The sequence below is a fragment of the Aptenodytes forsteri genome, unplaced genomic scaffold (assembly GCF_000699145.1).
Source record: "Aptenodytes forsteri isolate BGI_AS27 unplaced genomic scaffold, ASM69914v1 Scaffold249, whole genome shotgun sequence".
In the NCBI taxonomy this organism is placed as follows: domain Eukaryota; kingdom Metazoa; phylum Chordata; class Aves; order Sphenisciformes; family Spheniscidae; genus Aptenodytes; species Aptenodytes forsteri.
The window spans coordinates 302,229-316,711 of NW_008796188.1; the positions used below are offsets into that span (position 1 = coordinate 302,229).

General features: G+C 50.7%; 1 protein-coding gene across 1 annotated transcript in view; it reads left to right on the forward strand.

The window, feature by feature from the left end:
* ADAM11 (ADAM metallopeptidase domain 11) overlaps positions 1-14,483 on the forward strand; it is a 28,321-nt gene that overhangs the window by 1,142 nt on the left and 12,696 nt on the right. Inside the window, 8 exon segments of the mRNA XM_019474264.1 lie at positions 2,208-2,309; positions 3,542-3,592; positions 4,227-4,296; positions 5,880-5,916; positions 9,160-9,286; positions 9,997-10,106; positions 10,891-11,065; positions 12,467-12,614. Of these exon segments, the coding sequence (XP_019329809.1) occupies positions 2,208-2,309; positions 3,542-3,592; positions 4,227-4,296; positions 5,880-5,916; positions 9,160-9,286; positions 9,997-10,106; positions 10,891-11,065; positions 12,467-12,614 (820 nt within the window).

Here is a 14,483-nt window from a genome sequence, read left to right on the forward strand (position 1 = left end):
GCCCTCCGTTGCCTGCCGCTTTCCTCCCCTCGCTGCACCCCGCCGCCTCGCTGCTGGCTCTTTTCCAGGCCCCTCACGGGGCGCTGGGCAGCACGGCCCAACCCGGGTCTGCCTGTGACCAGCTGCTATGAAAAGTGCCTGCTTGCTCCTGCCTTCTGGGCGGTGGCAGCTGGTTGCCCGGCCATGGGAGCACCGTCCGGGTGGTGGTAACTGGTTGTATGGTGATGGGAGAGCCTTCCAGTAGATGCTAACTGGTTACCTGGTGATGGGAGCATCCTCTGGTCAGTGATAACTGGTTGCACGGTGACGGGAGCACCTTCTGGGTGGTGGTAACTGGTTGCCTGGTTCCCCCTCATCCCTCACAACAGCCTGTGGCAGCTTAATTTTTAGGGAAGTTGTGGGACTTTCAGGTGTTTCCTGGAATTCAACATCGGGTCAAGTAGGATAACGTCAGCCAAGTCTCTTTTGTCATGTAGCTGTGTGCTTCTCATGGCTTTCCCAGAAAAGCCATCTGGACCCTTCCCCCTGTGAAGCTGTTGTTTGGGTGGATCCATGTGGCATTCTTTGTGGCCTCTCCAGGTTTCCTTGGTGCTGATATTGCTCACCAATTCCTTATATCCTCTCCCAAGACCCTTTAAAAAGTAGTATTGCTTCAGTCACTCAGGCTGGAACGGAGGTCAGGGGCTGTGCCCAGCAGCTGGTTGTTCATCTGTTTCATCTTTCAGTTTCCTTATGACTCTTAAGTACAGTTTGGTCCTAATAGTTGTTACTGTTTGTTTTCAGACTGTTTAATCTCTCTGTTTGAGGCAGATCTTTTCACTTCTACCCCAAAACTTCCTTAAGTCCTTCAGTGCTACGCACAGGTGTAAAATACTCATTTAGCTCTTGTCTCTGCTGCCAGGATCATGTGTTGGCTGTAGAGACACGTGGGGAAGCTGACTTGTGCTTTTTTTTTTTAATCACACCCTCACGCTGAACCTGCTGATTTCTTTCTGTCCTCCCCTGGATGTGCCATCAACACTCAGGGACGCTCTCCTTCTTGTAGCTTATTTAGCTGTGCATCTTCAAGTCTGAGAAACGCTTGCTCGCAGCGGTCAGTTATTTCTCTACGTAGCTGCCACACTACTTGGAAATGATTTTAGCCTTTTGACTGTCCCTCTAGCTTCTTATTCAAGCATCATCTTGGGTCACTTCCCTCTCTGAAATGCAGTCCACCAGGAGTGGAGTTCTCATTCCTCTTGCTCCTGTGGAGATACTGAATTCAAGTGCGCCGTGGCCACCATCTATAAAACAGCTCTTCAATAGTAATACCCAGGCCCTGTGCGTTGTTCAGGACCACGTTAAGAGCATCTTATGGCCTTGGACTTGCATGTGATGTCCGGAGCTTAGCCTTGACCTAGGGCTGATGACAGAGCATTATTTGGACAGGGAGATTTTGATTTACTCTCTTCTGTGAGAGTAAAGGGCAGCCTGCAATGTTGCATGTGGCACTTCACACAGGTGGGTCTGGGATCTCGATCCACAGGGATTCTGTAACGCAGCAGAACCGGCTTATTCAGCAGCCGTGACTTCAGACTGCTCAGATCTTTGTCGTCTTGTGGGCTTCATACCTATGCATTAGCACCCCATGGCTGTCTGCCTTCTGCTGAGTTTCTGATAAGCCTACTGTTAGTATCCCAAATTTTGGTTTTCCATTTCTTCCTCGGACTTCTAGCTTCTGTGCAAAGGCGTGTGTTTTGGCTTTCTAGTTCCCTGCTGTCCTGTTCTATGTGGAGCTGCTTGTCCCAGCTGTTCACTTTCTACTTTATTTTGCTAAAATGTGTTTTGTTTTCCTGAGAACAGAGCTCTTCCACACTGATGCATGACATCCAGGGTTGTTTTCTCACCTACTGCTTTTTTTTTCTGAAACGGTTGTTTGAGTAGGTAATGGTAGACATCGTCATGGAAGTCTCAATCTGACAGTTCTGGTGATTATTTGCAGTGTAGCTCTAGGGTGTGCGCTCTCTGCGCATCATAGGATTTCCTTTCCTCCATGAGACAGCAGTAAGGACTGGAAGAAGGAACTACTTGTAGAGATGAGTACTTTCAGCTGCCCCTTATCTGTGTGGGGGATTAAGCTAAAGGCAGTAGTTCTTGCTTAGCAGGACTCTTCCAGCTCAGAGTTGTTGGATGGTTTCAGAGCTGCTCTGTTCTGCCTCTTGCTGTAGGTGACTGAAAGCTTCCTAAGCAAAGAAGTCAGCTACGTGGTTTCCAGCAGCAAAGAAGCCAAACGAGACAAAGCCAGGACTCAGGCTGAGAAGTGGAGCAACGTAACTTCAGAGGACACAAAAGCCACGAGCCCAATGCCTTCTACCTCCAAAGGGAACCATACCAGACCTCACCAGAAGCCACCAGACACTGTAAGAGCTATAAAGGTTTAGGCCACCTCAAAGTTTGGCCCCAGGGATCTATAGAGTAGCACCTGAGACCAGTGTTGGAAGGTAAAGTTGTTCCTGCCCTGAGCAAACATGTTGTGCATCTTCCCCCCCACCCCACCCCCCCCCCTCTCTGGCCATTCATATTCGTACCGATGTTTCTAATCTCTGTGTATCATTGTCTGCTCAAATGTGCATATCACGGCTTTGAGCTAGTAAACAAAGAGTATCTACTCAAATGGCAGAGGAAATAGAGGGCTTGGCTGGCTTCCTAACGGAATAGGCAATCTGTCCGGATGCAGAGGTGTGTCTAGAAAAGCCAGAGAAACATAGACAAGATAAAACCATTGCAGGTTCTGGATGCGTGCTCACAGGCACCGGTAGGGCAAGGCCAGTGTAACTTGAAAGGAGATCTACAAGGGCAGCTTGCAAGAGGGATTTCTCTAGGTCCTATTCACCCTGCGGGAGCTGGGCTTTCTGGTCAGTAGTGCTTGTGGCCAAAGCTCCAGTGTCCTGTGTTGAACGCTGGTGTCTGCTGGAAGCTGCGACTGCGGGGAGAGCCTACTACCCCAGCCTAGGCCACGGGCATCTCTGCCAGCTGGATCTGGACCGCCTGCAGGTGGGAAGCCTGGGCTGATGTCAGGGGTTTCACTCACTCGTGGTGTTTGTTCCCCTGTCCTTGCTCACAATGCTGTCCATTTGTCTTACAAAGAGATTAATCTATTTGCTGAAATCATTGGCTTGCAAATGAGACTTGGTTCCCAGGAAGGGCTAGCAAGGATGTTCCTAACCCCTGCCAGCATGCTGGGATGTGGCAGGCAGAGTTTCCGAGCTAAGTTGCTACTTCCTCTTGGCTCACTCTGGACTATTCACTGCTGTTCAATAAAAGCCAAGCCTTGGCTGAACAGCTGCTTAGTGTAGACCTAATGGGTGCCTCTGCGGTTTTGCGTTCCCTGGAAATGCTCAGTCCTGCTGTCTTTGAGATGAAGTCTTGGCCAGACTCTTCTCCCCAGCAGAGAGCGGGTATCACCTAGAAATCATTCTTACTGAACAGCCACACTGTCCTCAGCTTGCCGCTGCCTGGTAGCTCTTTGCTTTAATGTAGTACTTGGCTTCTTTCTCTGCAGGCCCTGATCAGCAGGGGAAAGGAACTGCTGCAGAAGGCCATGAAGAATCAGGTAAGCAGCATGTGGATGGGCTTTTCTTTAGCTGGGTATGTTCAAAGTACTTCTGAGCAGTGCAGAACCAGTGCCAGCTGCTTCTCCAGAGCCCCTGCCTGCTGAAGGGAGCAAATTCTGGGGCTGGTAAAGGTATGAAGCTTGTGGCTCTGCAGAACATTATGCAGTGCTCCTGGGCACTGTTCTTCATGGAGCTTGTCATCTGTCCATGTTAAGTACTTCTAAGGCCTGTCCCAGTGATCTGAGTGCTCAACACAAGAGAATTATTAACACAAGACCCATTGTTAGATGAATTTTTAGCCTAGAAAGAACTAAAGCCACATAGCTGGGGCAAAAGGCTCCCCTGCAGTCCTCTCACTGATATCATAAGTGGCCAAAAGAATCTCAGTGCCCACTTAGAAGCTCATGCTATAGCAGGGATTAAAAATTTGACCTAGATGCTACTGTTAATTTGGGGTAGATAAAGCATGAGTTGAAACCTTTTCTGCTGTGCCCTGATTTTAATAACAGCTACGCAATGGTCTGTCAATTGGGCAACAGAAAAAACCTCTCTAAACTAGATTTAGAGCTGCATGTGCTCACACAGCCGTCTCTGCTTTGAGCTGTACCTTGCCAAACCTCTCTGTTTGCACAGGACACCTGCAGTGGCAGCAGTATCCTTGCCAACGCTCGCCTGTGGGGAGTCCAGATCTTGCACGTGGATGGTATCCTTCTCTGTAGGCTGAAATTTAGGTGTTGATAATTAGTGATTTTTGAGACAGGTGGAGCAGAAGAGATGTAGCAAGCGTGGTACAGGAGAAGGAAGAAATTGCGAGCAATATCCAGTACTTGACTGATGCCATCCTGGCCATGGCTAGCTAGGTCTGCGCTTCAAAAATCAGATTTCCTTGTATGTATAGAACATGCTACTGTCACATTTACAATAGCAAACGCTGAGTATGTTGTAATATACTGAAGCTGTAATATTAGAAAATGTTAATAGCTTGGTCAGTGCATTAATTTGTTCCAAAAAGACCATTTTTACTAATTGACCTGGAAGTAGGGATCATGATAATGGCAGGATTTGGTCGTTTTTAATTAGGAAGTGCTGATGTTTGAGGACCTGTGCTGGAAGGCGCTTCCCGTCTCAGTGATGAATGGGGAGGGGGTGACGGGAAAGACAGATGGTGAAACTCTGATTCTAATAATAGGTCTGGAGTAAAAGGTTCCTGAGTGTCCAGTGACAGTGACATACAGCTGTGGCTGAGCTTGTCTGGATGCGTGATGGAGGCAGCTACTGCTAGTACACGTTCCTGAGCAGCCAGCTCTGCTGATCCGCAGCAGTGTTGCAAGCCTGTCGGGGTCTGGTCTGCGTGCCGCAAAATTCCTAACAGTGTCTCATTTCTGCAGAGACTTAAAGCCAGCCTCCAGCTCTGCGAAAGAGCAAAGTGGGGTGCCGTCCCTCAAAGCACTCTTTCTTGGCTTCTTCTTGGGCAAATTAACTGTGTAGTGGTGATGCTCTGCCAGGTGATGGCAGGCTCAGGCGCTACGTGCTTTTTCCTGGTGCGGATGGGGAGTTACACTTGTGCTGCAGTTGGTGGAGAGGAACAGCTCATCTTCGCTTGTTGAGCTATGGCTCTTTGACATCCCACCTGTGCAGAAATGTTGTCATACATTCAACAGCTGCTGCGTGCTGTCTCGGGAGCAAGGAAACGGTGCCAGAAGACAGAGGTAACTGACCTAACTCCAGCCCAATTTGAGGCGCTCAGGATCCCTTGGTAGCTCTAAGCAATCCTTCTACCTCCTCTAGTGCTACTGGGCTTGTAAGCAGGGTGATCTCCCAGGTTTTCATCCAACACTGGGCAATCTGGTTCTTCTGTTTACTGATGGAGATGTCAAAATTCAAAGAATTTTTCCGTGTATAAAGTGAGGGTAAACACAGATGAGAATGAAGCAGCTGTTAGCTATCAACCTCATCTGTAGCACAGCTAATACCTATTTTGACCTTCAAGGGACTAAGGGTAAAAGGAAGATCACATGCAGCTTTCTGAAATATTTTTTAACGCATTGGAGAGGTCAGTAAGAAGGTAGGGCATAAGATCAGAGAGTGGCAGCCTGTATATTGTATTTAAAGTAACTCTAGGTAACTTGGGAGACAAAATATCAGGGGGAGGTGATATAGTCTCTGATGCAGGACCTCTGAAGTGGTGGGTGAGACTGCTGTAATCTTGCTTTGCTGCTCTGGGATCAGTAATTACAGTTCGGCCTGTGCTGACTCCCATACTAAATGTGTCACTTTTTCCTTTAGGCAAAATGCCTTGCATCCGGATCAAAAATTCGCAAAGGTAGGCCCAGAAGTTGTGCTCCTGTTTACACTCAGATGCGGAGCTGCTTGAAGAAGCCTCGTTTAGAATTTGAAAATCCATCTGAAACTTCAGCAATCCGAAATATGCCAACTGCTAAGGCAGTTTCTCTTGAATGGGTTTTGAAACTCCTTGTCTGAGTCTAGCTGCAGCCTCCTAATACAGCTGAGGATGTTATGCCTTTGATTTCAGGCAGTGTTTTCAAAAATCCCATAAACCGTTTGCAGTGCAGCTCCCAGAATCCCAAGGCACCCAAGAACTGTGCTGCTGGCACTGCACGTTGAATCCACTGGCTCAAACGAAGTTTCGAAGAATAATGCATCCTACAGAGGAGAGCGTGTTCCTCACAACCCACTCACTTCTGTTAGGCTGAAATGTACTGCTGAGACACCAATCTAGGGATAACACTTCCAAAGGAGGAGGGAGGGGGGGAAAAAAACAGGTTCTCATCTGCAATTAGACAAGAGCCAATTGTGGTACTGAGATTGGCACCAGTGACGTAAATTAATTTGTGACTTGTTTGACTTTGCTCGTCGGAGAGTGAATGCTCAGTAATATCTCAGAGCAGACTCCAACCTGGATTCTGTGTGTGATTTTCCAGTTTGGGGCGGGAAGGTGGTGAAAAAAGGCTCGAAAAGCTGTTGGATAAGGCAGACTGTCTGCTGCAAGCTCAGAGTTCTTCGTTGTCGCACACTCTGAACCCTGCCTGGGGACTTGTGGTGACAGCTGAACCGTTTGTCACTGCTCAGCACTCTGCCGTGAGAGCTCAGGACCTGCGCACCAGTCTGAGTTTTATCTGGGGCCCTAAACGTGGCCTTGCTTTCAGAAGTGCTAAGCATTTGGCAGTGTTTATGTGGAAAAATTGATCCTGTACTTAAATAGCTACTTTAGTGACATAACAGCGCATTTGATGCAAGCTCAGGATGAGGCTCGAGGAACTAACTGGCGAGGACAGCTGGACTCAGCCTTTCTGGAGGATGAGGTTAAAATTTCTTTGGAGAAAATATCATTGAGTGCCAGGATCACAAGAAAACAAAACACCTTGCCCTTCAGAGGCAATAAGGGAGGCATGGGAGGCTTGGTTTCAGGGTCAGGCAGACACCCTGTGGGAATACCTTGGTGTTGATTTGTTTCTTAACTGGACCTGTACTCAGATTTCCAGGCTGAGCGTAATGTTATCACTTGCAAGTTGAACATACCTGTGAGACAGGAGGGACCTGGTAGCCTCTTCTCCCAGGCTGGCTCTGAAAACCTTTTCCCTGAATGCACTGCTGAGGCTTTCTTCTGCTCCCTTAATATATATTATGCCTCTCTAGGAAGCATAGCTGCTGTTTGCCCTCCTCAGGGACCAAGCAAAGGCCAGATATTGCTCTTTAGCAGTGTTCTTGTGCCAGGCTTGGCTATGCAGCACGTTGGTTTGTCTCCAGCAGCTTTTACTGCTTTGACTTAACTGTCCTGGCCTGAGCCGTTCTGAACTCCAGGCTGTTGTGTAAAGGTAAAGGGTGCTGGAAGGGTTGATGCAGAGCTCTGTGCTTGTGCAACTGCTGCTGCAATTTGTTTCTTATAAACTCCTCTCTAGTGCTTGCCGGCATGTTGCGTTGAGGATGCGTGATGGTTTTTAGGATTCGAGTCAGAATTGGAGGCTTGGGGTTAGGCCACTGGCTGATAAGGCTGAGTAGACATTAAAGATGCAAGGGGCTTAGCTGGATGTTTTTTCAAAGGTGGAAACAGTCCACAGTTGGGCTGCCTCTAGGGTTTGGTCACCCTACTGAATACTCTGGAGGTGAGGGCTGTTGTAGATTAGCCAAAGAGCTGTTTTGGCTGTGCTCAGCCATCATTTGGCATTCACAGGTGTCAGGAATACTGATGAGCTTGGCTCTGTAGCCCAATTCTGTTGGGGAATGAATGAATAAGTAGGGAATTTGGCCAGGGCAACTTGTAATAACCAACTTTCTTTCTAGCAGGAAAATTGAAGCCCCCTTTTCTGAAGGTTGAAGACCAGAGCAGGTAAATGAGGTCTTTCTAAATATCACACCTTAAAACCTCAGGGGCTCCCAGGGAGGGAGTCCTTTACTGGTTTTATTTGCAGGGAATATTCTGTCCACGAGGCAGAGCATGGCTTCTTTGAAGACCCTGTTACACACCAGGAAGCTGACACTCTCCTAGAGGGAGGCAAATGGAGTTTAGAGAAACAATCTAAGTGGCTCGTATGTCAGGAGGGAAAAAAGGTGCTAAACGAGACCTGACAACAGTTTACTTCTTTGCTCAGATTCCGTTTGTGATCCTTGGTGGGTCACTTAATCTGCTTGAGTCCTCTGAAATGAGGAAAGAGATTGAAGCGCATGAGGTCAGGGCCTGTAACTTGATTACAACATCCTGCACAAGAGGATCTGATCTCTGTGGTGTTTCTAACAACTCTGTAACTCTAACGGTATCCAGAGCGCTAATTAATTATTCTGAAGATAACATTTAAGGCAGCTGCAGAGTCAAATATTAGGTTTTACATGCTGCATGCAATAAAGTGTGAAGAGAGAGATGTCGTCTGGGAACCAAAACCTTCCCATGCTGCTGCGTAGCTGAAAATACTGCACTGGCTGCTGCTGATGTACCTCGGGGGCAAAAGGTGGGTTTTTAGCTGAGCAGGCAAGCCTGCCTTCTGTCCAAAACATCCCCCCCATCAGTGCCATTGCTGGGAATCAGGTTTAGTACTTCCAGTGAGAAATGGGAAATCTCTGGAACAGCCAAATGAAAGGACAGCGATAGCCAGTATCCCATCATAAATGAGACAGCACCTTGAGCCCCTCTGCGGGAGGGACAGCTCTCTAACCATGCTATTGCTGCCAGAAGTCTGATGTCCTGATCTGCTTTCAGGCAATTCCGACCCTTCCATCACCAGTTCAAAAGCTTTCCTGACCTGAACTTCCTGGCACCCAAAAGCTCCAGCCCATTTGAGCCTCTGAAAAGCCTCTCTAATTCTTGCAGAGCCAGGTAGGTTGTAGCTCATTCTGTGCGAGTTTTTAACCCAACTCCTCTGCTAACTGCTGCCCTGCTGGTTCCTGGGACTTAGAGAAGCACTTGTCTTCTGGATGCAGGTGAAAGGAGCCCTGTTCTGGGTTAAACAGCTGTAGTTCAAGGGCAGCACTGCCTCCCTGGCCCTTAACGCAGCTTGGTACCTGCTGATGCTGTCAAGTGAGGGCAGGGAAGATCTTTGCTGTTACCTTGCAGGGGTGTGGAGGACTGTCCGATGCGCAGCGAGGGGGAGAAGAGCCCCCGATCCGTACCAGTCACTGTGCCAAAGAAAAAGAGGGGATTTTGTGAGTGCTGCCAAGAGACCTTTGAAGAGCTGCAGAAGGTAAAGGCTCCCCTGGGACCTGGTTCCTTGCAAAAGTTACGGGGGCCACTCAGCGGCTTCATTAATCATGATGTGCCTGTTATCAGAAGAAACCCTTTTGGAAGGAAGGCAGATTGCTATACATACAGCCTTCGTGATATCTCATAGGATCAGCCTTGTAGATGAAAGCCATAGTACATCTGCTCTGACCTCCTGGTCTGGGCAAACAATGGTTTTGAAGATTGGAGCATGACATGCTCATCTCTGGGGCTAGGAGAGCCTCACGGATCATCCTGTTACCCGATCTGTAAGGTGGGAAGCCTATTCCATGGCAGTTGGGGGGCATAGGCTGGTTAAAAAGTTGGGGAGAGGTTTTTTTATCTCCTGGAAGATGCCAAACAATGTGGCTTTCAGAGCCCAGCCTTTAGTGATAGACAGTACGTATTTGGAGTCTGCATTTTTACTAGCTCCTGGGGAAAGCTGTAGGCTGCTGTTAGATATAGACACAACCTCCTCATCAGCAGGTGTCTATGGGAACAGAATACTCGCTGTAAGCAACCGGGGGTAACAGCGTTGCCTACATTTCCCAAATCTGCTTCCAAACAATGGCTCTATCTGGTGAAAAGGCTGTTTGCCCTCTAGTCTGTTAGGCTGTGGGAAGTGGCTGTTACTACAAATTTCCCTACTGTGAAAGGACAAGTGTTGCTAAAAGGGCCTCTGCCACCTTCCAGCACCTCCAGAGCCCCCAGCACAAGCGGTTTGCACTGGACGACTCACAGTATGCCCCTGTGGATCGTGTCATCTCACAGCTCACCAACAACTTTGTGGAGCAGTCAGCCAAGTAAGTCTTTGCAAATCTGGTAAGTCCTGGAGCCAAAAAGCACCATGGTGCCACATGGCACGCTCGCGGGAACAGGGCCTGAGTCTTCATGCTGGTACTGGTCCCTAGCTCATGCCCTGTGCCAGGGAATCAGCCAGCAGGAAGCAGAGGGCTGCGGCTGACTGCAGGACCAACCTGGCACCTGCCGGGCAAGGTTTAGATGAGCCATGGGAGATGTTCTTCTTCGGTTTCTGTGGCTTCTGTGCAGCTTTTCTGCTCCAGGGAAGTCCCTGTGGACTTCTAGTGCCTCTTAAACTAGAAAGGGCAGCTGAGCCCATCTCTTCTGTCCCCGTGTCTGATACAAACCCTGCTGCTCTAGTAGCACTTCTGTGCCTGGGCCCTGGGCTGTTGAGAAGGCTGAGAGATCCCTCGTGCTGCCCATCTTCTCTGCCAGCAGCAGTATCACTGTTTGCTGAGCCTCACTGGTCTAAAATTTCTCGCTGCCTCCTGAGCAAGGCCTTCAAGCATCCTGCACTGCAGAAGACGCTTCATCTTGCTGGGGGGAGGGTGTTGCTAGGCCTAGAGAGAGTGAGCATTAACTGATGGTTCTTCTCAGGGTGCCACGGTCCTGCCTGACAGATGAATGCTTAGTGCCTCAAGCACAAGTTACTGGAGGAACTGAGATGCTGACAGCAGAGCTGGGAAAAGAAAGGCAGCAGCCTGAGCAGGGTGCTGTGGAACTGTTAACTGATACTGAGCATGATCGTGGCCAGAAGACCAAGGGATGCTCCCCTTGTCTGCCCAGGGACAGAGTCAGTAATCGCAGAGAAGGAGGGGGGTTGTCGAAGAACTGCTCTCTGGGGCTGCCTGTTGGAGCAGGACTCACCAGAGGGGTCTGCGCTGCCCGTGGCACCACAGAGGAGCCTGCGGTGGAGGATACAGATTCGGGCTTGGCTCCTGACCTGCGCTGGGGGACTCGCGTAGCGGCTGCTCATGTCAGAGAGGCAGTTGCTTCTTCATCTGAACTTCATAAACAGCAAATGCTTGGGTCTATCAGCCCTCCTCTGCAAGCACTGCCTGCCTCCAGGAAACGCCAGCTCTCCTCCAGACAGAGCACCCAGGTGGGAAAGAAGCCCAGGCTGGAGCTGGGTGGTGGCCTCTCTCCGTATAAGCAGACAAGCCCAGTGGATGGTGGGATGGGTGTGCAGGGTGCAGGACAGATGTCTGAGCCAGGCTTGCCCAGTGTGGTGGAAACTGGCAGCTTGCCCCTAAGCACAAAGCTTTCCAACAGACCTTGTAGCTCCCTCGGTTTGGACCTGTGCCCGTGTGGGAACCCTGGGGACCCTGCATCACGGCCGGGTTCCCTTGAAGCTGTGTCTGTGGGTTTTGATCCCAGAGAGGCTGTGGCAGCCAGCACTGTTGGCGAGCATGGCTGGAGCAGAGCGAACGTGAGTTCCCAAGGGAAGCAGCTCCGAGGGGAGAATGAAAATACACCCAGAAATGTGAATAGTTCTGATCTGGAGAGCACAATGAGCAAGACCAGCTGTCCTACTGGCCAGTTGCCCTCTCCAAAACTGCCTGTGGCTGAAGCCAGATGTTGCTGCTCGCTCTGTGTCAGAGCAGCAGAAAAAATAGCACCCGAACTACCTGACCTCCCAGGCCACAGCAAAGAGCAGGCTCCATGCCCTGGGCTCCTTCAGCCTCTTCCACATAACGTGCGGGCTGATCACGACTTCAGCAAAAGTTCTTCTGAGTCAGACTGGGATGTCCAGCTGCTCTCCACACTAACGGGTGTCCAGGATGGCAGGATTCAGTCTGTGGACAGGGACTTGCTCCAAAGGACGCATGTCAATGTGAGGGACAGTGGGTATGAGTCTCAGCTCTGCTCAGTCCTGAAGCAGAAGTCAGAGCTTGCCTGGGTAGGCAAAGAGGACATGAACTGCCTGAACTGCTGCACAGAGACCAAAGGAGCCTCCTTCCCCATACTTGAGACCTTTTTTGGCAGCTGGACTAGTTAAAACCACCTCCTGGCTGTTCCCTGGGCCCTTAGTTGGAGCTGTGAAGTGGCTGGAAAGGGATTTAACAAGCCACCCTCCCTGTCAGGACCAGGAGATACAGCCGAGAGCCGGAGCGAGGACTGTCAGCTGCACAGTGGTCTCCAGACACCGCAGACAGCCTGGGCAGCTCTCCTGTTGGGACCTGATGGGTGATGTGGTGGTTTCACTGTCCTCAGCTGTGAGAGGCGCTGGGATCTTCCCTCCTCTCTGCTGGTAACGTTTAGAGCCAATAGCTTCCTTCTTTAACTCCTCGCTGGGCTGCTGACAAGATGGTCTTTCTCTGGAAGTGTCTTTTCAGCAGGAATATGCTCTTTGCCCTTCCAGATTGAGAGCATGGCCTGTTCCTTCTCTCGCCCAGTCCTTGGAGGTGCAGAGACGGTGGAGAGGAGGGCCCTGGGGGTGAGATCTGTGTTCTTCATGTGGTTTGGGGTTTTGCTGGATATCTTTGTGTATTTACAGATGTTTGTAACTGGTACTAACTTGTTGGGGTTTTTTTAACCAAACTTTTAAACTTTGAAATAAAATGGAAGACGAGATCCTGTTCTGCTGTACACTGGGTGAAACTGGGTGACCTTACGCACAGCTAACTCGAAATTGCGTGAAACGTCCGTCAGTAGACGCTAGATGGTGACTGGGCAGAAGCCTTGCTGAAAAGGAGCTGGGGCTGATGGTGGGCACCAGGCTGAATAGGGGGCAGCGGTGGCTCTGGTCACATAACATCACCCCGTACGTGGTTTGCCCGAGGAATGTGGTCAGCAGGCTGTGGGAAGCTGTTGTACCCAGCACAGGGGTGGCCACGCGTGGGGTGGCCCCAGGTAAAGAGGGATGTGGAGAAACTGGAGAGCAGTCATGGGAGACTGCTGACCTCGCCTGGGCGTGGGGCTGAGGAGAGATCGGGGCTGGGCTAGCCTTGCCAAGAGGAGGCTGAGGGCTATCTAAAAGCAGGTTGTCACTTCTTGAAGGGCAGTTCCAAGTAGGATGGAGCCAACCTTTCAGTGATGCCAGATGTCCCAAACTAGGGCTTCCAAGGTACAGGTTGGGAAAGGCTCCCTGCCCAGGAGGGTGGGACAGCCCTGGGCCAGGCACCCAGAGCAGTGGGGTTTGTCTATCCTTGGAGATTTTCAAGCCCTGAGTGAAGGACAGCCATCCTCCTTCACTCAAGGCTTGAAGTGAAGCCCTGAGCAGCTGGATAAGGTAGCCCTGCTGTGAGCAGGAGGCTGGATATGAGACTTTAGAGGTTCCTCCTGAGCTAAATCTTTCTCCAGTGCAACAGCCAAGCTCCAGCTTTTCTTTACCTACTGAAGCAGCTGTACAGGTTATGAAGGGCTGAGCAAAGCTGCTGCAGGAGCTGAACCACACCAGACACGGGGCTGTAGCTGGAGTGGGCTTAGTCTGTTGGCAGCAAAAAGCAGCTACGCTCATCTCCTTGTCCCTGGCTGTTCTGTTACCCTCAGGCAAGAGGAACAACAGTCTGACTCGCACTCTAGGTCCTAGATTGCAGCCCTGTACCTGGTCCTGCTAATTTTTAATTTAATCTGCTGTGGACGTGTCTCTGTCGCTGCTTGCTGCCCCAGCTGGAAGATAATCCCTGGAGAAGAGGTAGAAATGGTCTTGATGCACCAAGCGGCCAACATCTTGGTGTGCTCAGTCTCCTGGAGGGAGCGACCAGCTCTGTGCCCCTCAGGCAGTAAAAAGGGGTGACCTGGCCTGCAGGGTGAGCCAGGAATGGGTCCCTCCAGCCAGTGTGGTGGATGCGACCAAAACTCAGGGTGGTCAGTTGTCCCCTGCAGAGACTGGGTTACCTCATGGCAGCGTTGCTCAATGGAGGAGGCAGTGAGCTTCCCTGGGGCGTTAGCAGAGATGGTGTTGGGAGATCAGCTGCGGGGTGAGGACGGTTGTCTTCCACCAAGCTTGGCCCTTCTGTGGAGGGGAGAGGGAGCCCTGGTTGCTGCCTGGCCCTTTTAATGTCGACCAGTGACCTACATCATGGGGGTCCCTGGTCTTGGGGACTGTAGGACCTGCTTTGGGGACCCTCGGGGACTGTTCAGGCCTTGGGTCAGATGCTCTTGCTGGAGGCTGGTGACCTTGCAGGCCTCCCTGCAGTGCAGGGCAGATGCCGGTTCAGCTCAGCTGTGCTTGATGCTGCAGGTTCCTCGCCTCGTTGCTGCGTTTGTGGCTGATTATTGCGTGGAGGAAGATGAAGGCCTGAGGGCAGCAGGTCATGGCTTTGAAGCCCTGCCTGCCCCGTGCCGAGCTTCACGGGAGAGAGATGTGGGGCTGATCCGGGCGAGGTCTGCCCTGGAAGTGCTGCTCGGCAGCCCGGGAACGCCCCACCGCGGCG